The sequence below is a fragment of the Patiria miniata genome, unplaced genomic scaffold, assembly GCF_015706575.1.
Source record: "Patiria miniata isolate m_02_andy unplaced genomic scaffold, ASM1570657v1 HiC_scaffold_1, whole genome shotgun sequence".
In the NCBI taxonomy this organism is placed as follows: Eukaryota; Metazoa; Echinodermata; class Asteroidea; order Valvatida; family Asterinidae; genus Patiria; species Patiria miniata.
This window is the reverse complement of record NW_024037047.1, coordinates 5,565,429-5,588,440: the sequence shown is the minus strand read 5'-3', so window position 1 is coordinate 5,588,440 and position 23,012 is coordinate 5,565,429. Positions and strand designations below refer to the sequence as shown.

General features: G+C 40.4%; 2 protein-coding genes across 4 annotated transcripts; one reads left to right on the top strand and one right to left on the bottom strand.

Moving 5' to 3' along the window:
- Nucleotides 1-181: 181 nt before the first annotated feature.
- On the bottom strand, nucleotides 182-4,400 carry LOC119745528 (protein pitchfork-like). 2 transcript variants are annotated; one of them, XM_038221957.1, is made up of 5 exons: nucleotides 3,978-4,400; nucleotides 3,115-3,269; nucleotides 2,632-2,730; nucleotides 2,138-2,271; nucleotides 182-1,743 (listed from the first exon to the last, which is right to left on the bottom strand). In XM_038221957.1, the coding sequence occupies exons 1-5, from the start codon at nucleotides 4,045-4,047 to the stop codon at nucleotides 1,533-1,535; spliced, it is 669 nt and encodes a 222-aa protein (XP_038077885.1). In that variant the 5' UTR covers nucleotides 4,048-4,400; the 3' UTR covers nucleotides 182-1,532. The 2 variants fall into 2 exon arrangements, with proteins under 2 accessions (XP_038077885.1, XP_038077978.1); XM_038222050.1 differs by having other exon boundaries at nucleotides 4,020-4,394.
- Nucleotides 4,401-4,449: 49 nt separating this feature from the next.
- On the top strand, nucleotides 4,450-23,007 carry LOC119745107 (general transcription factor IIH subunit 1-like). Of its 2 annotated transcripts, none has more exons than XM_038221365.1 (12): nucleotides 4,450-4,597; nucleotides 5,951-6,109; nucleotides 7,033-7,334; nucleotides 8,739-8,904; nucleotides 10,466-10,615; nucleotides 12,928-13,001; nucleotides 14,478-14,599; nucleotides 15,961-16,158; nucleotides 18,216-18,333; nucleotides 19,540-19,630; nucleotides 20,624-20,832; nucleotides 22,061-23,007. In XM_038221365.1, the coding sequence occupies exons 2-12, from the start codon at nucleotides 5,956-5,958 to the stop codon at nucleotides 22,145-22,147; spliced, it is 1,671 nt and encodes a 556-aa protein (XP_038077293.1). In that variant the 5' UTR covers nucleotides 4,450-4,597; nucleotides 5,951-5,955; the 3' UTR covers nucleotides 22,148-23,007. The 2 variants fall into 2 exon arrangements, with proteins under 2 accessions (XP_038077293.1, XP_038077359.1); XM_038221431.1 differs by lacking the exon at nucleotides 4,450-4,597 and adding an exon at nucleotides 4,724-4,797.
- Nucleotides 23,008-23,012: the final 5 nt, after the last annotated feature.

The window sequence follows — 23,012 nt, the reverse complement described above, 5'->3', positions numbered from 1 at the left end:
TTCAGCACCCTTCATTAGATTTTGAACACTTTTGTTGCTTCAAACGAACAAAATGCACTAATTACAAATGATGGACTATAGCTTTAAAATACCTTATCTCCTGGTGTATCCTCAACCATTTCATTTCACACATTATCTCACAAGTTTTTTAAGCTCACATGAACTATTGGTGATGTCAAGCTTGGTTGTTCAACATAGCAGAAAGCATAAACCTCTTATTCAATGTATCTGACAAATGTAGAAATCCAGTCATTCAATAAAACGAAACACTTGTACACATTTGGTCTCTTTTTTATTTGATTTATTGACATGCTTTTTTTTCCACTTATTTACACAAATTTTGTACACATTATTTGAAGCAAAAATTCATAATTTACATGTAAATTTAGAAATGGACGGAAAGTCGGCACCTTTTCTTTGAAATGCTGCTTACAGGAGGTGCATGTTACCAAAAAATATTGTAATAAGAACCAAGCTTGAATTTCTCAAGCTCAAATCTGAATGTTTCAAGCATTCCAATATTTGATGAAGAAAATTAAGTTTGGCTTTATCGGAAACTCGGTTACAATTTCTATCATGATGCATTGTTCATCTTAGTTCACCTCAGGATTTACAAAAGATGGAAGCCAGTTTCACCATAATTTCATCCATTTTATGTATGTACAGTTTTGTTTTCCATTCACGAGTTTCTCTAATGTACCAAAATATCCCAGAATTTCTTGAAAATTTGAATTTTGAAATTCAGACCCCCTTAAAAAAAAAAAAAAATCTCAAAATGTGGACGTTGTAATGTGCCTCAATAGAACAGACCGATCCATAAGACCACACCACTGCAACACCACATGCGGCTCGCCTATACCACACTGCATGATCCACGCACTCCTGTTTAACTTTACTCTTGAGGACAATGCTTTGTGTTTCCCTTTGTCCCTGTATTATAACACTCTCCCATAGACTAAGCACACAAACTTTAACAGAGGACATCAGTGCGTGTTTCGCACACTTATAAGACTTTTGTGCATACATGTAGGACATCAAGCACAGCTGTGATTGGTCAAAACACCATCCGGTTCGTTAGTGTGACGTCGGTTCATTTTAAACCACGCCCACTGGCAATTAAGTAGCATTGGAACCGGATGCTAATGCAACTTGAGTGCATATCCAATGGACGCTAGTAATCAGTGGTGTGCGCGTGTATGACATGTTAACTAACAACCGGATATGGATTGGTCTGTTCCCATGCCATATAGATTATACTTTTCATCCATTCTGGACGACAACACTTTTAAGATACAAAAAAAAAGCACGAACCTTTATCAAACAGTCAGGCATGCAACTTTTCTTTGGATCAGCCTAGTTCTTTTTTTTTTAACTCCTCCTGTATACCCTTTGAACTGCAAAAATAATGTAGCAAGTCTTGTATATCAAGCTCGGAATTGTCTCTTTAGTTGTTGTGACTTCCAAGTTGCATGCCTGTGTGAAGAACCATTTTCTAGTTTTGGGTTTTTTTTGATGGATTTTTTTTTTTTTTTTTAATAGTAAAGACTTAAGTAGGCCTCTCGTATAGCAAACTTCCTCTTGTCCTTGTACGTCATGAGGCGGCTCTTGGTGGTCGTTCCTTTGCAGTCTTCAGGGAGGAGGACCGATTCATCAGGCTGGATCTTGAGGAGCTGGGGACCCCCGAAGGTCCCATGGAAGGCTACTTTGCGGTTTCTGGGCACGTTATGCTCGTAGGTTCCAGCACTGGGGGTAGTGGAAGAATAGGATATACAGTAAAAAAAAACACTTCTTTCGTGAGAATAAAAAAACATTTTGGTATTTGTTATACCTCTACTAGACCATCGGTCCAACGTAAGTTAAGACGGTCCCAACTAAAGTGTTTCAAGTGGAACTCTTCAGTTGGACGATCCCAGCTTTAAGATAGGACCGATGGTCTAGTTTCCCCAACAGTCTTCATCAGATGCTGTGTTGCCATTCAGCATTAAAGAGCCATTCAGTTTACAGAAAAATAAGTCTGCGAACAGGATAAGGAAATTTCAGAAGTTCCTGGATGTGCACACCAACCTTCTGTGACCCCTTTTACAACACTTATAATTTCATAAATGAAAACAAACTGCAGAAAAAAGCTTTGACTTACCCAGGTGTTAGCTCGGGATCAACCGTGTTTCGGTAGAATCTGTTGGCACCAACATGGAATGGTTTCTTGCTAGTTTCGAAGGTGGTAGGTTCTGTGTGTCTGGTCTGGTAGGCGCTCGGGCACGGTGTCACAGTCTGTAGGAAAGATAATCAGTAAGATTTGAAATGTTTAAGAGTGTTGGATGCGGGTTCGAACCCAGCAAAGGAGTGTCATGACCGCACCAGACTCGTGCTCTGGTGTTTCAGAGGCAGCAGAATGTGGATTTGAGCCTGGGTCAGGACACTTGTGCCCGTAAGCAAGGCACATATCTGCTTTGGCCTTCGGATGGGACGTAAAGCCATAGGTCCCGTGTGTTGTGTAATGCAACGCACGTAAAAGAACCCAGTAACACTTATCACAAAGAAAAGGGTTTGTGATTTGCTTTCTGCGTAAATTACTTTAAAGTAAACCAACCTTGAAAGTGAGAATTTAAAGAGATCTGCCCGAGAACTTACCGCAAACTCTTTTCTGAATCGTGGTCCTGTCCTCGCCCCCATAGTGTACCCATTTTTGCTTGTCACTTGCTTGTCGATACTATACAGGAATGTGGTTTTCTGTTAGAGTAAAATAAATGACATTACAAAAAGAAGCAATATTGGATAGTGATCCATATTTAAATCTGAGCCAAAATTAATATTAATGAAACAAGTAAAAATCAAGTTAAATCAAAATAAAGCAAAATTGCAAAGTATCATTTTCATACTTTTTATCGTACCTCTACCAAAAACTAAAATATCGTACTCCCTCAAAAAATACAAACCCCACTACTTTTGATACAATTGATAGGCGCATTACACGAGGATTAAAAGTTTGACCAACACTGAGCCACAGTCCTCAAGTCAGGGGCCTAAAAAAATATGAAGCCAAAACCATATATACAAAATCAAGATTTCAAAAACACCCTTAGCCATGAGCGACACCAGGGTGTGGATTCTGACCTCATCGTTGTCATAGCTACATGGCGCTCTGTGGGGGGCATTTTCCAGTCCCATTCCGGCACCCATCCGGTTCTGTGGGAGTTTTCCGGGGAAGAGTGGTCTGTCTTTAGTCGTCCCAAACGAGACATTGCTCTTTTTCTCTTTACCGAGGAGAGCTATGGAAGAAAAAAAAAATTAATTTGAAAAAGAATTTCAATTTGATCAAGCATGTTGAGTAGGCCTAAACACTAAACAGAATAATGAAATCAAAAACAGTAAGTTATCTATTGAAAATTAAACTATATATATGTTTTCCGAAAAATGTTGCAACCTGACGCCACTTCCGCGATTGTGTACAAAGTCTGTAACATAAGGATTTAGACTTTGTCTATGGAGAGTCAAGAATTTTTTTTTAAGTAGGCCTAGGCCTATTTCCTAACAAAATTGAAAAATGTTTTTCAGTCCCAGATTAATGTCATAATTTTTGCAACGAATGACCTTCATTGAGAGTACATGAAGAAAAAAGTGGCGTTAGGTTGCAACATTTTTCCAATTTTTCTTTCATTTTCTGTGTTTTGAAATGTTATTTTGTGCCACTTAAAAACTTTATAACTGTCGGTGTCATGTTCGTCACCTAGCTAGGACAGTTAGTTAGGCCTATATACCTCCGAGTCCAACTGCTACTGAAAATTTTTGCGCGGCAGCTGCGAGAGTAGCCCTAGTCTATGGCCCTACATGGAGTAGACTCACTATGGCACAAAGTCTACTCCACCTACAGTGCGGGGCCATTTACTGCGCGGCGCGAGACCAATTGCCCGCGGCGCGGCAGGCCGCTGCATGTGCAGATGTGGCGATTGCTGACTGTGTCGATGTCACTCACTCACCAGGCAAAACGGAGTAGAAAATAAGGCTAGAATTGTACTTACCGTCTAACGATGGCAATGTGGTTGTCATACTGACGGGGAGAGACAATTCCAATCGCTAATAAATCTTCATCAAATGTTTTAAAACAGGGAATAAACAGTTCAACAATTCGTGATACAGTTCTTCGCTTCGTGTTCTTCGATATGTATGGCCCGTTCGTCGTTTACATACACATGGCATGCATGGTGAGTTTATGGTGTTGTCATGGAGACAACAAAAGTGCCATAAAGTTTCCAGTATTGCTACTTTTTTGAACGTTTACAATCCAAATAAGCTTGATCGATATACACTTAGTGATTCTTATACCAAATTACATTGATTATGATATCATAAATCCGTAAGACATACATTTTATTAACATTTTCACAAAGGTTCCTGTCATTTTACATAAATAGAGGGCGATCCATAGTAGTCTGCGTGAACTCCAGCCGGCCGAAGGAGGGCGCTACAATTTAGACATGTCGTCGACGTTTCGTATCACCTGCGTGAACACTGCACTAGTATACGTCATTATTCACATGATTATTCCCACGTTTCCGTTTCCTGGAAGGCGAAATCTGAATCATAGTGAATCGGACGAGTATGTGCCGTGTTTAAAATGTTATAGGCGCTTTGCAACTCTTTCACGTCTGCCGCTAGTGCAGTGGCAGTGCCACGTTCATGACTGACATTACACTTGCACGCAGTGCAGTGGCAGTGTGGTCATCACGCACCGGCATGGCCGGGGGTGGGCGGGCCTGGGTTGGTTGGGAGGGGGGGAGGCCATTTCTTCAAATTTTAGTAAGGGGAACTTGGTGAAAAACATACTATTGATTACAACATTGAAAAAGTACTAACAGTAACATGCTAAACAATATAGCATTATAGCATGTATAGGGCCTATGCCCGGCTACAAATATTTCAGAGAATTTGTTTTTGTGTAGTGTAGGCCTAGCCCCTACCCCCTAGCCCTAGCTAGGGCAAATTTAATTTGAAAAGAATGTTGCATCCTGATGCCACTTTTTTCATGATATATATTATCTCAGTGAAGGTCAGTCATCGCAAAAATGTTGACAAGACATGAATCTGGGACTGAGAAACATTTCCAATTTTTGTTATGTTAGAAAATACTTTGAAAATCACTCGACTCCTGAGTTAGTACATGTAGTATTAAAGACATAGACAAAGTCCTATTCCATCTATGGTGATTTTGTACACAACATGAGTATGACACACGAAGTGGCGTCTGAATATTGTAATGTGTTGTGTAATAAATCATTCAGTGAAGACGTTTCCGTTCTGTCCTGTCATGTTATTGTGCACGATCGAGACACACCCCGACGTGAGGTAAAGCGATCCTTGCGGCCAATACAACAATTCTGCATTCTTTCATTTAATTTTGATATTGGAAAGAGTTCCATACGTGGCCTCCACTTACTCCTAGAACTATGAGGCTCCACGTACCATAGTTCTACTTCTAGGAGTAGCCTCCACTAATATTCCTTAATATGACCTGAAGAGTACCTAAAGTTGTACATCTGATGAAGACACACTATTTTAGGAGTGCAAAAATTCTTTGATATTTTTGTGATAATACTTTAAACTTTTTCTGTCATGGCCCATAGACTTTGTGTAGGAGGTCTGAGTGGAGGCCGTGTATGGAATTCTTTCCTAAATATTAAATAATAAAGCCAAAAAATAATAAAATAAACCATTTTTTTTGTACCAGCCCAATTCCTTTTCAGTTCTCGGCCCACCCTTCTCCCTTTTTTATCTAACAGTTGCAATATATGTTGTCTTTCTATGTGTTTGTGGCGAAAATGTACCATCTTTTTATTTGAAACTTAGTTTGACTTATTTGTGGAAAGTACGAAAATAAATGGTGCCTTTGAATTTGAATTTTTGAAAATAATCGGTAACACTAACAGTCATATTTTATTCTCTCAAATGGCAGGGAAAATGGCGACATCCTCGGAGGAAGTGCTGTTAATTATCAACCAGGTTCGTCTGCACAAGAGTGACGGCTCTTTGTATTTCATGACTGAACGTCTGGCCTGGCAGGATGATAATAAAGATCACTTCACTGTCAGTCAGCATTACAGGGACATCAAACGTAAGATTACTAGTTAGAATGATACACGAACTGAAAAAGGTTTTTGTTTTTACTGTTCCATTCAATGATATTTAATAATAATAATGATAATAATAATTTGGGAGGCTAATCATCCTTACTGGCAGCTGAGAAGCTAAATTGCGAAGGACGCGGCTACAACGTGGTCGAGCTGCTGGCATGTAAAGGCACCTATGGCAGCCAGCCACATCGACCCATACATGTATATGATCACGGAGCACAGCCAGTGATCGAAAGTGTGTTATTTTTCCGGAGGGAGGAAAACTGGAGGGCCCAGAGAGAAACGAAACCCTCGTGGCACTGGAGAGAATCAACGCACAACTCTACTGACGTACATGCATGGCATGTGTGGTCTGTGGACGGGATTCAAACCAGGGCCATAGTGGTGAGAGGCGAGTGCTTTACGCACGAGCCACCCATGCCACCCAGTACTTGATATTTGTAACTCATTTTGTGAAAGTAGCCACAGTTAGTTGCTACTGAGCTGCTAATCAAAATAATTTTGCTCAGCACAGAAAATATTTGCTAAATTAAGCTAACAAACCAATGTACATATATTTGCCGAAAATGCTTCACTGCATGTGATATTTATCACTTGTAACTGACACTTGACATTTGTTTCAACATTCATTGCAAGGTGCATGTACATGTAAAATGGGAGTTCCAGAGCCGCAATCTAACCAAGACCTCCTCAAGACCCAAACTGGATCAAATAATGAAAGTCAAACCATTTCGAGTCTTTGCAAATTCACTTTTGACTTTTTAAACACAAATCTGACATGTCTGATGTTTCAGTATACGATCTCTTGTGTAAGGCCACAAAAGAAAAAGGTCTTGAGTAGTACTTCCCTGTTGTGGGCAAGGGAACTTCGATTGATGTCTTTCGTTTTCGATCGGTTTTGCAGAGCAAAAGATCAGCCAGGACACCAGCATCAAAGTCCAGCTCCAGGTGGTCCTTCACGACGGCCGCAACTCCAAGTTCCACTTCGCCAGCCGAGAAGGCCATGCCGCTCAGATGCGGGACCGGGCCACCGCTAAGGAGCTCCTTCAGCAGCTGCTGCCCCGCTTCAGGCTGATGGTGAACAAGGAGTTGGAGGAGAAGAACCGAATCCTGCAGGAGGATCCGGAACTCTTCCAACTCTACAAGGACCTGGTCATCAGTAAGGTCATGACCGCCGACGAGTTCTGGGCTAACAGAAAGGCAACAGTGAGTGTTAAAAGTACTTTAATTTCTGGTGAAAAAAACATGGATTCCTCAAAGATGTCCCATGCACTGTAGCTTGCAACCCTGAAGAAACGTATACGAACTCCATGCACAAGTACTCCCTCAACGGTTACAAAGGGAGAGTTAGGGAAGACCACTAGAAGGGACATTCAAATGCAATACCGGTGATTCCTGATACTCGCGCAAATATATCATGTGTTTGTGCACATTCAGAATAAAATTAGTTAAATACTAACGTGCCATAAGTGCACAAAACCAGTGCCCAGACACAAAGCGCCATCTACTATTTGTGCCCGGAGTCAATAGGGAGAAGACACTGAAGAAATGTTGTTTTAGAAGCCAGAGGTAAACCCAAGAAGAATATTCTGGGAAAACGCATTATTTTCAAAATCCTCCTGTATCCTCCTTTATGTATACAAATCAATCCATGGTTTCACTCCCATATACCTCTCTGGTAGCATTACATCGTACAAGTCTTCACGACATGGATAACGCTCAGCCACAGACAATCTACGGCTCGAGGTGCCTAGAGGTCAAGGGGTGGTTGCGGAGAGGTCATTCTCTATCTGTGCCCCCTAGCTTGTGGAATGACATCCCATCAACCATCTGACTGGCTCCTAGCCCACAAACTTTCAAAAGTCTCCTCCAAACAAACCTGTTTGCTTGATCTCGTATGTTTTTTGTTTTTGCTTTTCCTCGCTAGTTTTTGCTTGCAGTGTAATTGTTTGTGTTTGTTACTTTTGTAATTATTTCGTAAAGTGCATTGATCATTAAGTTGGAACTGCGCTATATAAGCACCGATATTATTATTATTATTAACCCAAACCACCCCAACTCCATCAAAATCCATCCCCCCATTTTGGTGGATTTTGGGGGACTTGATCCAGAAGGCCTGGCGTGACTTAATATTGATGGAGTATGATGGACTTGGGCCTAATGGCCTGAAGCAGTGCGAGGGGTATCCGATTGACTTTGCCTATTGCTTCCTGTACTGCTATTTTGATAACAGCCATGTGTAGCAAGTCCATGAATGTCAACCAGTGCGTCAGAGGTGGATTCCATTATGTCATGTACAGTTTTGTATTGGACGCACAGTGATTGATGAATTTTGATGGACTTGGTCGAGTTCCTAGTAAAAGATGCTAGAGAGTTAACCGTAAAACCGCTAGGGAGTTAGGGTTAATATAAAACCATGGAATCAAGAAGGGACTGAAAACCCAATCCAGAAATGGACCCAGGTAGGAATCGAACCGGGGCTATAGAAGTATGGTGCAGTGCGATCATATCCATTTTTTTTTGGCCCTGGAGCAAAAAACCCCACAAGCATCATCCCTATGTAACATCTCCTGTGGCCTATACTCCTTCCTTGGATCTTCTGTTTTTCAGGTTGTTCCCAAAGAACCCAGCATCAGCAACTCCAAGGCCAAGCAGGATGTTGGCGTGTCAGCGGCCTTCCTGTCAGACATCAAACCTCAGACAGACGGGTGTAATGGAGTGAAGTACAACCTGACGGCGGACATCATCGAAGCCATCTTCAGAATATACCCAACAGGTAGATAAGTTATTCAGGCTTCCCGTGGTTTGGACTTGGAAGTCGTGAAATTTTATTTTCTATGTCCAGGTCTGTAAAAGTCACAGAAATTTGTAAAAATGACAGAAGACATGGAAAAGTCATAGAATTTTGTGAGGACCAGGCAAGCAACTTTTCCTCGGATCAGCTGATTTCCTCCTTTTTCACGTCACACTCATGCCATTAAAAATTGAAAAACACTGTACAAAGTCTTGTAAAGATTGGAGTTTCCTCGTTTTTTGTTTCTTCCAAGTTGCATGCCTGGAGGACCTATTTTGTTTTAAATTTTAAACTTTGTATTCAAAATTTAGCATTGGAAAACTGATTTTATACCCGACCTAATGTGACAAAATTTTGCTGATACAAGCATTTTAATTTCAATTGTTTTGCAATTGTTACAGTTTGATCAGCATTTTGATGAACTAGGTCATGGATTTTCATAATTTGGTCATGGAAAAGTGGTGGAAGAGTCAAGAAATGTTTTTGTCCTAAAGATGCAGGAACCCTGGTTATTCATTTTATATTTCGATTTTGAAACTATATTCACTCTACCAGATTTGCTGCTTCTCATACTTTTTAGATCAATCCAAGCAGAAGCACACTATCACTGCATTTTCACGGATGCCGCCTTAAATGGCAACAGCATTGTGTCAGCTTTTGTTCAGATAATCCAACATTGGGACAATAATCTTTCACTGACCCTTCCTGGCTGTTTATCAAACATTACGTATTGACCAATTAGATCCAGACTTTTGGTCAGGTGAACATGGCATCTTGGTCAAACATGGTCACAAGTACTTTGTGAAATGCACACAAACCAACAAGACTTAGGGCCCGTCTCAAGTCATATCCGGGATGAGTTCCGACAAGTTGCGGGTAAAATCATTCATTTTGTACAGATGAAGCTCTGCATTTGTTGTGGACATGTTCCATGGACATTTTCATTAGCAACTTCTTGGCTCACCAATACTGATAACTTCATTATGGAAAGAGTATTCGGAAGTTCTTTAGAATCCTGCAACTTATATACCGATACAATGTCCGCAACTTGTCCGGAACTGGCTGGTTCCAGATATGAATTGAGAGGGGCGGGGAGGGGGAGGGGGAGGGGGCAATTCCGTAAAATCCAACGTACGTCCGACCACATGATGTTCATGTACAAGGTCATTAAGGGGGTAGTGCCTTAGTTTGGTGTGTAATTGTTTCTACTTATTAGACGTCATATTAATTAGCGATGTATCACATTCACTTTTACAACAGCTACCTTAAAGTGTCTGACATGTACGTCCAAATTTACGGAATTGCCCATGGGCCCTTATACATGCAGGCATGCAACTTTTCCTCGGATCAGCTGATTTCCTCTTTTTTCATTTTTCCATGTGTGCCATTGAAAATAGAAAAACACTGTACAAAGTCTGGGAAAGATTAGAATTTCCTCTTTTTTTGTGACTTCCCAGTTGCATGCCTGTACATGTAGCCCAAACCTGAGCGGTCCATTCTTTTTCAAAATGTAGGCTTTTTTTCTGCGTTCATTTTTTTCCAGTAAGGAAGAAGCACGCTGAGAACGTTCCGCAGAACATGACGGAGAAGGAGTTCTGGACGCGATTCTTTCAGTCGCAGTACTTCCACCGGGACAGGATCCACCTCAACAATAAAGACATCTTCACCGAATGTGCCAAGGATGACGAAAAAGGTCAGAAAGCTTGAAACTCTTGAAATGTTCAGTTTGGAACGTCACCATTTTGAACAACATGCAATTCAGGCGATTCACAATATAGAGCGCCACCAATAGTTTGTCGCAGAGAGTTCATTTTTCCCAGTGCATTGTGGGAGATGGTCGACAAATTTGCACCGCGGGACATTTGAAAATGTTCGTCTTTTCCGGTCAGTAGTTTCGTAAGAATATGATTCGAGTATATGTTTGCCCTTTTCTTTTCTTCGTGTCACTATGGTGATTTTTGGTGAGGCGGCAGAACGCTATGCCTCAATCTATAACAAATTAGCTCAAGTGTTTACTGACACTCATTCAAATGGGCCATGTTTTGTCGACCGTTAACTTGAAAAGTTGACTCTCCATGGCAAACTCTTGGTGGCGCACTGCATTGTGTATCATTCGAATTCACACAGAAAATAGCATTGTGATGCTAACAGCACTTAACCAATAGGGCTCGCTCAATGACAGCCAACTCTGTAGGAGAACTGCAACTGCGTATTTTACGCAACCAAGCACGCATTGCGCAGTGTTGAAAATGTTCCAAACACGCGCGCTTGTTGCTCAAAATGTGTTCGAAATACGACGCAGCCGATGCGCGTTATACAAGTTGACGCTCAAAATGCTGATGCACGTGGATGGTCTGTAGAAAATGATGTCATTTGAATGAGACCTATTAGCACCTGTACTGCATTGTGTTGCATCGTGTTTATTCACTGAAGAATCAATAAAACCATAGAATGCTTGGCAGTTTCATGCAGGCACTACAATGAGTAATAAATAGGCAAGGCAGAGTTCTACACTCGACCAACCGATTCTTTTCAGAACCACACTTCTTCCAAGAAGAGATTTTTTTCCACATGGTGTTACCCGCAATTTTGTCTTTTGGACAATTCCACGGTTACTCACGTTACATTTTTGATGTACTTTTGAGTTTCCTTAGGCTGTAATTACCTCACTGGAAAGGTTTAGTAACTGTTATCCCCATGGTAGATAGAGTGGACCTAGACCTACCTAAGCACCAAAGATGACATCCAGAAAAATGTGTTATGTATGATAAACAAGACGCACAAAATCGGTTACTCACGTTACGAAAATGTAACGTGAGTAACCGTGGAATTGCCCTTTTGTATGTCTTTCGCCATGCAAAGCTTCAAGTCCTAATTAGGCAGGGTATAGTACCCTAACTCCCTAGGGGGTGTGCAAAATCATATTGAATTTGGAGGATTCAGGACTGTTAGGGCTATGTTGCAGCAGTGAGAAGTACCCATGTATCTTCGGCTTTCATATGAATCAAGATTGTGATCATTAGGCCAAAAAAAAAAAATACTCGGTCTCTGGTCAGACCAAAGTTCCGGAATTGATGCGACGCGGCTTTTTTTTGGGGGGGGGGGCTTTTTTTTTTTTTTCAAGCTTGGATTGTACAGACAAGGTTGGGTATTATTTTGCTTTTTTTGGTGTCCTCATTTACATTGGTGTCCTGCATAATTTGCCTTAGTGCCCTCAATCATTTGCCTTGGTGCAATTTTCCATTCCTTGGTGCTCTTTGGTAAAAAAAATTGAGGAGGTGCGACAATAGAGGGCGCTGTTGGAGCTACCGCGGAACATTTTGGAAAAAAAAAAATTGCCGCGCATTGTTAAAATCGACGCGCGCGCTGACCAGAGACCGACTTTTTGGGGGGGGGGGGGGCCTTACAATAGTAAGTCCACTGTCAGCAACCTGTTGAGGGTGGCATCGTTGAGGTCCACACGTCCCTGTATGCCATTCAGAGGGCTGAATACCGGGCAGTCAGCTGCAATGTGGTGAACAATTTGCAGGCTGCGACACAAGCTTTTATCCGAGTCTGCAGCTCCGATTTTGTGCAGAAAGCAGCGCGTCTTGCCCCAGACGGTGCTAGGGCAGTTGAGGCAGACCCACGCTTTCCGTTAGAGGTTGTATCCTCTCAGCTTTGAAGACGGCTTCTCACCCCTAATAAACAACCGTATATAAATGACTTCTAAACAACACTCTATAAAACTGTGCCTAACATTTTTTTTTTTCCTGAAACTTGTAGGTTTGCATGGTGGACATGAACTAAGTACGAAAGGTCTATGGTAACACCACATGTGAAGTTTATCTCTTTTGAGTTGTGTGGTTCTGAGAAGAACCAGTTGTTTTAACTCGACGCTTCGAATAGTTTGCTCGGTTCGTCATCCGGAGACTCAACTCAAAAGAAGTAAACTTCACATGGTGTTACCGTAATACTTCCATACTTAGTTTTGTTTCCTTGTTTTTTTTTTTAATCTTGATACAGAAATGAAGAATGAAGCTAACAATCGCGATCCTCTGTTGAACATGGAAGCCATGTCAGACAACACTTTGGGCGAGGTGAGTTGACCAAGTCAATATAAAAAGGTGCTTCATAATGGGTCTCATATTTCTCATAAATTTCATTTACCTGTCTTTAAAAAGATAGACATAATTACCAGCGCCTTGAGTACCTAATTGTTGGTAGATACGTGTGCTATATAAGACTATATAAGTATTATTATTATTTTTATTGTTATAGAAAAAAGTAAGCATCTTAATGTTTCCATACAATGCAAAAGCTAGCTGGGCACAATTTTACAAGGCTGCTAAGCATTTTATTTTATTTCATTTGTCATTTAGTTATTTTGCAAGAAAAAAGACATAGAAAATCACAAAAATTACATATACATTAAAACTACAATAATAATTAAAAAAGCAGAATCACACACAAATTGCACAAAAAGCACCCTTGCAGGAAAACAAAAAAAGCAAACTAAACTACTGTCTAGTTGATCTTCTAGTGCTACTTGACAAAAACAAAATAAACACCGGCAAAACAGACAAACACATCAAATCTACAAAACCTCTCACGAAAAACAATCACGAAAATTAAACAGACAAACAGACCCACACGGTGACAGACAGACAGCCAAACAAGCAAACAAACTGATTCACAAAATGGCAAGAAATTTTGCATAGAGTAAAATTACACAAATATTAAAACACACTATACAAAAAGCACAGAAGTTTGCTAACCGCAAACAGACAGATAGCCCTAGCAAACAAACAGACTCACAGAATGGCAAGAAATAAATAGAGAAAATTTCACAAATTGTAAAACACACACAAAAAGCACAGAAATTTACTTACCGCAAACTGACAAACAGCCCTAGCAAATAAACAGATGCACAAAATGGCTAGAAATTTGGCATAAAGAGTAAAATTACACAAATACTAAAACACAACCACACACACACAGAAATTGCTAACACCAAAAACTATTCACTGGCAGCAAAAACAGGGTGCTAGCCACAATGTCAGGTGATCTACAGGGTGTCTCCAAAATAAAAATGTAGCTGTTAATCCATTGATATTAAATATACTAACACACTCTTTTTGCAAAACTTATGTATAGAGTCTGAAGGTGTAGTAAATACTCTCCACAATAGTCTCTATCCCATCTCATTTGGACACCATAGTCCAGAGCTTATAGTTCATCAATGTGCTCATTAACCCTAACTCCCTAGTGTCTTTTAGTGAGTATTGGACCAAGTCCGCCAAAATCCATCACTGACCCTGCTTCACAAAATGCTTTAGTACCAAATCCACTGATATCCACCACAAGACCACCACTACTACAGGTGGATTTTGATGGATTTGGTACTCATGGCTTGCCTACCAAAATGGAGGAGGGTTAGATAGATTTTGATGGAGCTGGGTAGGTAAGGGTTAATATCTGTTTAGCAGCTTCATGAAAACTTATTTCTGATGATATTTATCCAAATTCCTTGGCTTATTGCCCATAAAAAGTGAATCTTTTATATACAATTCCAGGGATACGGTTCAAAAAAAGATGGTCCCAGATCGCAGTCCAACAACCACCTTGTCAATGCGTCAATCATCAAAAGATTCAACCATCACAACGCCAGAGTCTTGAGTATCTCACAACAAGAAGGGTGAGTTCTTTAGATAAAATCGGCCATCTTGGTCTGGTATTTGGAAGACAAAGAAGTATCAAGCTGGTGTATTTAATGTTGATAATGTTTTCCAGACTACAGTCAAACACCTTGATAACAACGTCCTTGGGACTTTACAAATTACCTTGTTATAACAGGTACCTTGTATTATCAGTAATGGAAAACAAAGGAAAACAAAGACTTGGGGCCTAACAGTTTTCTTGTTATGAGCAGGATGTTGTATTAACAGTGCCCTTCTTATCAGGGTTCGACTGTATATAATAAACCTCAGTTTCTTTGACAGTTTTCAGTCATTATCTACTGTTATGAAATATGGACTGCTATTCAGTCAATCACAAATCAAATTACAAGTCAATTCCCAAGTAAATCTCGTCAGATCAAAAATCAATCCATACATGTATGTCGAATCATAAGTCAAATCACAAGTCAGAATACATGTAATTCGGGGAGCATAATGAGAATTCCCTTTGCGTTTCTCACAATTGGAGAAACACCTTTGATAATCTTGTCACTTGACTTGAGACTGGATTACTATCGATTGACTTATGAAGACGTATGACTTGTGAAACCTTGTGATGGCATGTGATTGACCTATGATGACTTGTGATGCACTTGCCATGACTTACAATGTATGATTGACACTTGATTGACTTGTGATGGCATGTGATTGAGCTGTGATGACTTGTGATTAACTTGCGATGTCTTACGATTGACACTTGATTGACTTGATTGACTTGTGATGGTATGTGATTGAGCTGTGATGACTTGTGATTCACTTGCGATGTCTTACGATTGACACATGATTGACTTGATTGACTTGTGATGGCATGTAATTGACCTGTGATGACTTGTGATTCACTAGCAATGACTTATGATTGACACTTGATTGACTTGATTGACTTGTGATGAACTTGTGATGACTTGTGTTACTTTGTGATTAACTTGTGATGATTTGATAAAAAAATCTGCTACAATAGATCGAACAAAAAAAACCAATCAAGTTGATCCCTTTAATGTATGTATGATTGACACTTGATTGACTTGTGATGGCATGTGATTGAGCCGTGATGACTTGTGATTCACTTGCGATGTCTTACGATTGACACTTGATTGACTTGATTGACTTGTGATTAACTTGTGATGACATGTGAAGACTTGAAATTAACTTGTGATGACTTGTGTTACTTTGTGATTAACTTGTGATGATTTGATGAAAAATCAGCTACAATAGATCGTACAAAAAAAAACAAATCAAGATGATCCCTTTAAGCAATCAATTTCCCCAAATCCCTTTATATACAACATCCATTAAAATTGTCTCTCTTTTTTCTTATTTCAAGCGGACCTTCCTCTAACGGTCTTCCACCTGGTATCCCATCATCCTCTTCAACCGCACCGTCCAACAACCACCGAGAAGCGACTCAGAGCGATGAGCGGCCGGCAAAACGGACGCGTCTCAAGGAAGCCATCGAGATCGAAGACTTGGCTCCCTCCACGAGCACGACGCCCGTGACCTTAAGACTGGAGAGAACAGACAGGTAGGCATGTGGAACAAACCTGTTCATGTTTAGGAAGGGAATGTTCAATTCTTGTGTTGTAGTCCAGTCACAGAGATTGTTGGGAGGGACTCGAATATATTGTCGCTGTATGCCTGGCACTAACGTGAAGATGATATGGGTTTATGCACATTAACTCTAACCTCCAACAGGTTTTCTCTAGGCACCCTGCCAAATGCAACAAAATGCAACTTGGTTGAAATAGAACCCCTGCTAAATGCAACAAATTGCAACAGTGGATTCTGTTGCATTGTGCAGTGAACCCAGTGCATACAAGCCTTTGCACCAAGCAGTTAGTTACCGTGCTAAATGCAACCAAATGCAACAGTGGATTCTCTTGTATTGCCTTGGCACTATGAGCAATTCCCCTGTTAACTGCAACAAGATGCAATAATCACGGGAACTTGAGTTGCCTGCCAAAGTATGCAACAACTTTTTTTCCCTTTGTTGCTTTCTGTTGCATTTTAGTAGGGTAAGGGTTAAGAATAGAATTAACCCATTAGTCTGTGTTCTGTCCAAAAGTGTCCTGCCTGTTAATCTTACATACACATAATTTGCGTTATGGACACTATGCACAAGTACCCCCCTCAACGATTTCAGAGGTTGGGGAGACCACTGGGAGGAACAATCAACACGTTCCCAACACACTTGATGCTCACGCATAGATGCTATTATAGCTCTGTGTACATTCAGAATAAAATAAGTCATGTATACTTTAAGTACGCTAGTAGCGCCATACGCATGAGCCTGTATGTGCACACAGTCGTGTTTTACTATACTCTCGAGGACAATGCTTTGTGTTTCCCTTTGTCCCTGTAATATAACACTCTCCCATAGACTAAGCACACAACCGTATGATAGAGGACCGTTTTCAACAAAGGACCCAACGCCCGAGGACTGAAAGGATCTGTGTTCTCCCTTTGTGTATCGGTCCTCGGTGGTTATGTAGAACACGTACACACACCCAGCCTTACATTCATATACCTGTGGGAAGACCTTTGTTTCCCTTCTTTTGTTCCTGTTGAAATCCCAAACTCCCTAGCGTTTCTCTTATGGGGCAGATAGATTTCTAAAGACTTCCTTTAGCTGCGGATAGCAGCTGTACAAGTACTCATGTCTCTCCGTTACTCCGTAGGTTAGTTAGTAAGTAACAAACGTTGGAATGCGCACCTGTGGACTATAACTCACTTTACCCAGCTCCTGCTTGAGGCCCTGTGCCAGTTTTATGGCCCTCAAGGAAGGGCAGACAGACTTGCATTATTGACGTCAAGTTTGCATTGTGACGTTCAACAAATGGGAAATCCTTTATTTCAATGCCAGAAACATGTAAGAGCGCCATCTATCTCATACAGACTGGGCAGAAGGTACACATATCACAAACTCATTGGCCCGCAGCTTCCGAGATCATTTTGAGCTTGTTCCGTTAACTTATCGCGGTAGAATCACGTCAACGCAGCTTGTGAAATAATGTCCAATTACATGATGTACAAATGGACGCAGAACGCGCATAATCTGAGACAAACAAAATTTAACACACAAAATTCCATAGGGTTGTCTAAGGGGCGTGGCTAACTCGCAAACGGCGATAGGTTAACCCTTACCCTACTAGACCCTCCAACGCATGCCAATATGTGCCTCAAGAAAATCTCCTATGTTTTTTGCATGGCCCTCCAATATCTGCCATGTCATTTCAAGGGTAACTGGACAGGCACTCCAATACATGCCACAGAGAACCATGAGAGTCCTCTGATAACAAAGTGAGTGCCCCCAGCTGGTCAGTATCAGGCACCCTCCAGGGCCTCCAACTCCTGCCAATTGGAGCCTTCACTGTTAAGACAAACTATCTGCCAATAAACTGCAGCTGGAGGGCATTGGCATAACCAACTGACATGCAGTAAACTACCCTCAGAGAGTAAGGGTTAATTGTGTTTACTGCCCCATAAGGAAACATGTGTATGTACGGTCTGTCCCATCCACTGACTGGGCCTTCACAAAGTGGTCATGAAGCAAATTTCCTCAAATTTCAATATTTTCTTCAGGTATTACCACGGACCCACGCCAGTCAACTTATCCAAGTACAGCTCATCCAGTGAGGTGGTCGGTGCAGTGGAGCGATTGGAACAGCAGCTTAGCGCACAACAGACCAGTTTGACCAAGGTAGAGATAAAAAGTAGTGATTTTTGTTATCCGCTCCGTTCACAAGTACCCCCTCACCGGCAAAGAAAGTACAGTTGGGGGTGACCGACCGACGCCATCTTGCCTGACTGCAATTTTGCCGCAACGCGCGGCTGTACCACTGCGTGTACATAGTACAAATCGCCTGGTGTACGCTCAGCACACAGAAGGAACGGTGCGCGTCAACCGGCTAAAAGTCCCGCCCATGGGACTTCGTTGCTAGGTAAATAGGCGCCCTTTTTCGTTGGCGCACGAAGCCCATGGATTGCAACAAAAACTTTTGACGAATATTATGGCAAGTTTTGGATTCGAATCAGGGCCCAATTTCACCGAGCCGCAATAAAAAGTATTGATTAGCTAGTGGTTGACTTTTCAAGGAGGGGGCGGTAGATGAGGTGTTGCAGGCAACGCATGAAACAGAGTGCTGTGCATTTTCAAATAATTGATTATTTTGATTACTTGTAGAATGCCATGGTCCATTGGTTATGGTGTTTGACTTATGAACGATGGTACGTAGAGTTGAACCCTGCCAGGAACATGGTGTTTGTGTCCTTGGGCAACACACTTAACTACTATTGCTTCTCTCAACCCAGGAGTATAAATGGGTACCTGTAAGGGTGGAGTTCGTAATGCGCACTGATATCGGCTGCTGCGTGGTCTTGTGGCCTGAAGAACGGGGGAATAATTGTAAAGTGCTTTGAGATTGTTGATACGATGGAAAGCGCTTTATAAGCATTACAATTTATTTATTTATTTATTTTTGGATTTGATTGAATATTAAAAAATTTGAACATTGACATTGAGATAAAAAAGTATTATGCATGTATTGATGTATTTATTTGAGGAAGCAGACTACCTGTATATGATATTTGACAGTTATTTAAGATTTGAATTAGGGTCAATATTCCTCACCGAAGCTCTCAAAATATGTATTTAAAGTGGCTGTTCACAAAAATCTAGCACTTGACAAAGAATAAAACTGCTGAACTTATATGAATAAGGCTACATCACAGATTAATTTTCTTGGTCATGTTGTTACAACTGCCTTTTTTCCAATGTTCTATTTAATACAAAGCTTTTTGTATATTAGGTGGATGATCCAACATTTGGATATTTGGTATATTTACCAGCTGCATGAGTTTTTGGTGCTAGTTCATGCTGTAAGGATTTTTTTTGGTTGATTCACAGGTATTGCGAGGTGGTGTTGCGCGATCAGTCACCAATGAACTGACACCAGGGGGCGCCCTAATGGGCCGCAATACCACACAGCCCCTGCACAGTGAGTACATGTAACATGTTATCGCATTAGCTATCTTGCAGCTTCATAATGATGTATCTTTGTACTTAAAAAAAACAGTGAATTTTAAGTAATACATTTTCATGCATTGGTCTGCAATTTGCATCTGTGTGTAATAGTTTGGCTGTTTAATTGGTCTTAACAGTTGGCAATTGGTTGTTAAAATATATTCGTAGCATCATTTCAAGACATAATTTTAAAGATAGTATGCTCAGAATTCAACAAAAGCTTGCAAATTAAAATTCACAATCTTTCTCATACAAACTGAACCTATATTTCATTGATTTGACTTAAGCACTCGCCTTGAATGCAAGGCTGTGCATGTGCTGTATCAGTGTTTGCGCATTGCTAGCCATACACATAGGTAATCACATAGTCGATCAAATTGGACCACATTATACTGTATGTGTACACTGTACTGTACATGCATGCGCATTTCCCGTTGTGGGAGTCAAAACCTGTGCTCCGAAGGAGCAAGGCCTTGATTAAACTGTAACTTCCGGGTTTGCGGTTATGTAAATGAGAATGAGCTGCTTACAATGGAACGGGATCTGATATGAACATCTGATCCCTTAAATTTTCCTTAAAAGTCCACTTCTCCTTGAAAAGAATCTTCAAGAGATGTTTCACGGATATTTACATGGGGTTTATATAGGACTAATTCTGTAAGGGTATTTTCACTTTTTTATAATGACCCTGGCCACTGAGGATTATCATTGGTTATACATAACGGTACACTGGGTCATTAAATCTCCATGGGTAAACAAAGGACTTTTTTAAGGGTGTTTTCACGGGCACCTAATGTGGCTTAATATGTTAGAAAATATGTGAAAATTTAGTTTATTTCAAGGGAAAATGGCTTTTAACGAATTTATGGCCTTTGATCACTGATGGATCCATAAAACCAAAGTGTGCTGAGGGCAGGTTTGGGCACTACAGTACAGGGACTAATGGGCTTACTTTTCTTCATTTTAGCTCTCTATAACAAAGAAGTCCATGAGGAGCTGAAACGTCTCTACGCAGCTCTCGCGGAAATCCTCCGCCACTTTTGGTCCTGCTTCCCCGTCGCCAACAAATCCGTTGAGGAAAAACTGATGCGCATGAAGGGAACGCTGGAGCAATTCCAAGCCAAGAAACTGCAGCCGTTCCGCGAGTCGCTCGCGAAGCAGCACATAGGTGCTAATGTGAGTCCACGTTAGAGCTGGGAGTTTACAGTTAATTTAAAAACTGGTTATTTATCGGTTTTTGTTTATGGTTAATTTAAAAACTGGTTATTCATCAGTTTTTGTGTCAGTTAGTCGTTTAACCAAAATTTGTCAGGAAACTCTACCCATTCAGAGTTGACTTTTCCGGTCAGTAAATGGTTACCATTAAAGGGAATATACATCATTTGCTTTTGCTGTAATTTTCAGAAATGGATGGAATTGGGGGGTTGGAAATATATAGCAAATATAGTTACACTGACTTTTTTGAGGTTTTGGGTTCGAAAATGCTATAAAAACCAAGAAAAACAATCATTTTCCTGTAGTCTGGTTCCCTGACTCCATTTAAGAAGAAACAGAGCAGTTTACATATATTGGGGAATTGTAAGGTCAGGGAACCAGTCTAGCTGGCTCGTACCGGTTCATAGGTGTGTAATCGATTGCAAACAAGTGCGATGGTCAACTGGGGCCAGTATTTGAAAAAAAAGCCAGTTTTTTCCAACACTGATCGGCCGATCAGCGTTGGAAATTGATACAAAAACACCACTTTTCTTGAAAATGACAGTATACCAGGTGCCATGATTTTACAGGATGCTTTACACTGTCATTCACTAAAGTCCAGCAAGGTATTTCAAAATGATTTGGTAGTTTTATTTTTTGATGTTTGCAAATGTTGTATTTTCCCTTTAAACCAAATTGTAAACACAATGGCTGAGCGCGGACATCGGGGAATTATTTTACATTGGCTTATCTAGCTCCCAAACCAATTTTCTTGAAACTCAATGGCTCTGGAGTCTGGAGTGCTGAATAGCAACACTGGCACCGGTGAAAACAGGTGCACAAATGAATAGATGTTTCACCTGCTGAGGCACACCTATAGGATTACAATAATTATAATAGCTGTAGAAACTTAAAATTTTGCCTTCCCCGGTGTGCGCACATTGATTCCAAATGTAAATGGGTGAAAAGCGTATGTTGATCGACCAGTGAACATCGTTTTTTTTCACTCGCTCATACTCACAAAATAGAGATTTATTAACATGGTGCTACCGCAAACTTATCTTGTCTTAGTATCTTTCCACCATGCAAACCTTCAAATATCATCACTCGCTCATGTTGCTAAGCTGCAAAGCGCCCTCTATAGTCTATACCAGTCCAAAACTTTTACTTTTTTTTCAACTGTTTATCTTTTTGTAAAATTAATTTCCAGATGACCATACACATGGAGGAACTGCTGACCACCGCCTACACCAAGTTCAACTCCTGGCAAGCCAAGAATGCAGGTCAAAGGTCATGATATCCCTTCCCAGCATGCATTGCTGAAGTTTACTGTAAACCCATTATTTGTTTGGTCAGCACAATGCTATATTTGACACACTGATCTCCCGACACTACTACACCCTGACTTATTGAAATTATACAGAATTAAAGTTTCTGACGTTTTTTCTTAAAAGCAAGAAATGTCTGTACCTTTTGTGACATTGTATTATTTCTTTTGCTTTATAAAAAAAGTTTTCAATTAAAAAAAAATTGGGGGCAGAAAAATAACAGTCAGGAAATTCTTAGAATATCTAAAATCTGAAAAAAAGAGCATGTTTACACCATGAAGTAACGAATAGGCCACATTTGTGAAGGAATACAATGACGGTGCTGCGATGACGGCATTTTGTGGGTATCATATTTATTGAAGTACATGTAGTTTTAATAAAAAGACTAAAAAATAAGGAAGGTAAACTATAGTCTAATTTTTGAGGTGTAGCAATATTTAAAGGTACATCAGTAACCTTTCAAAGGTTACTGATTCATGTCAGTTTACACACCTAAATGGTACAGCGCCCTCAATTGTTTTAGAAGAAAACAAATCAGTGTCCTGCCATTTTTTTGTGCATTCCTTGCTCTACCTGTACGCAATGTTTTTTGACTTCATATGCTATTCTTATACTTGCACGTTGTGCTTAATCACAGCTGCACACCTTTTTGAAATGGAAAAACTATAAGCACGTCAGTTATGTACAGTTTGTAAAGTATATAATTATGTTTGGGAAAAAAAAGGAAAACAAATTGATGTTGGACACAGATTGTAACAGTCAAACACTGATCAGAAGAGCACTGTTAATACAAGATACTGCTTATAACAAGAACAATTTTAGATCCCAAGTATT

Excerpts from the sequence above, each read along its gene's own strand:
- LOC119745528 (XM_038221957.1), bottom strand. The coding sequence starts at position 4,047 with ATGACAACCACATTGCCATCGTTAGACGGTAAGTACAATTCTAGCCTT. Across the intron at positions 2,731-3,114 it reads GTAGCTATGACAACGATGAG|AAAACCACATTCCTGTATAG; the intron begins GTCAGAATCCAC and ends TTACTCTAACAG. Across the intron at positions 2,272-2,631 it reads GATTCAGAAAAGAGTTTGCG|ACTGTGACACCGTGCCCGAG; the intron begins GTAAGTTCTCGG and ends TCTTTCCTACAG.
- LOC119745107 (XM_038221365.1), top strand. The coding sequence starts at position 5,956 with ATGGCGACATCCTCGGAGGAAGTGCTGTTAATTATCAACCAGGTTCGT. Across the intron at positions 13,002-14,477 it reads CAGACAACACTTTGGGCGAG|GGATACGGTTCAAAAAAAGA; the intron begins GTGAGTTGACCA and ends ATACAATTCCAG. Across the intron at positions 14,600-15,960 it reads AGTATCTCACAACAAGAAGG|CGGACCTTCCTCTAACGGTC; the intron begins GTGAGTTCTTTA and ends TCTTATTTCAAG.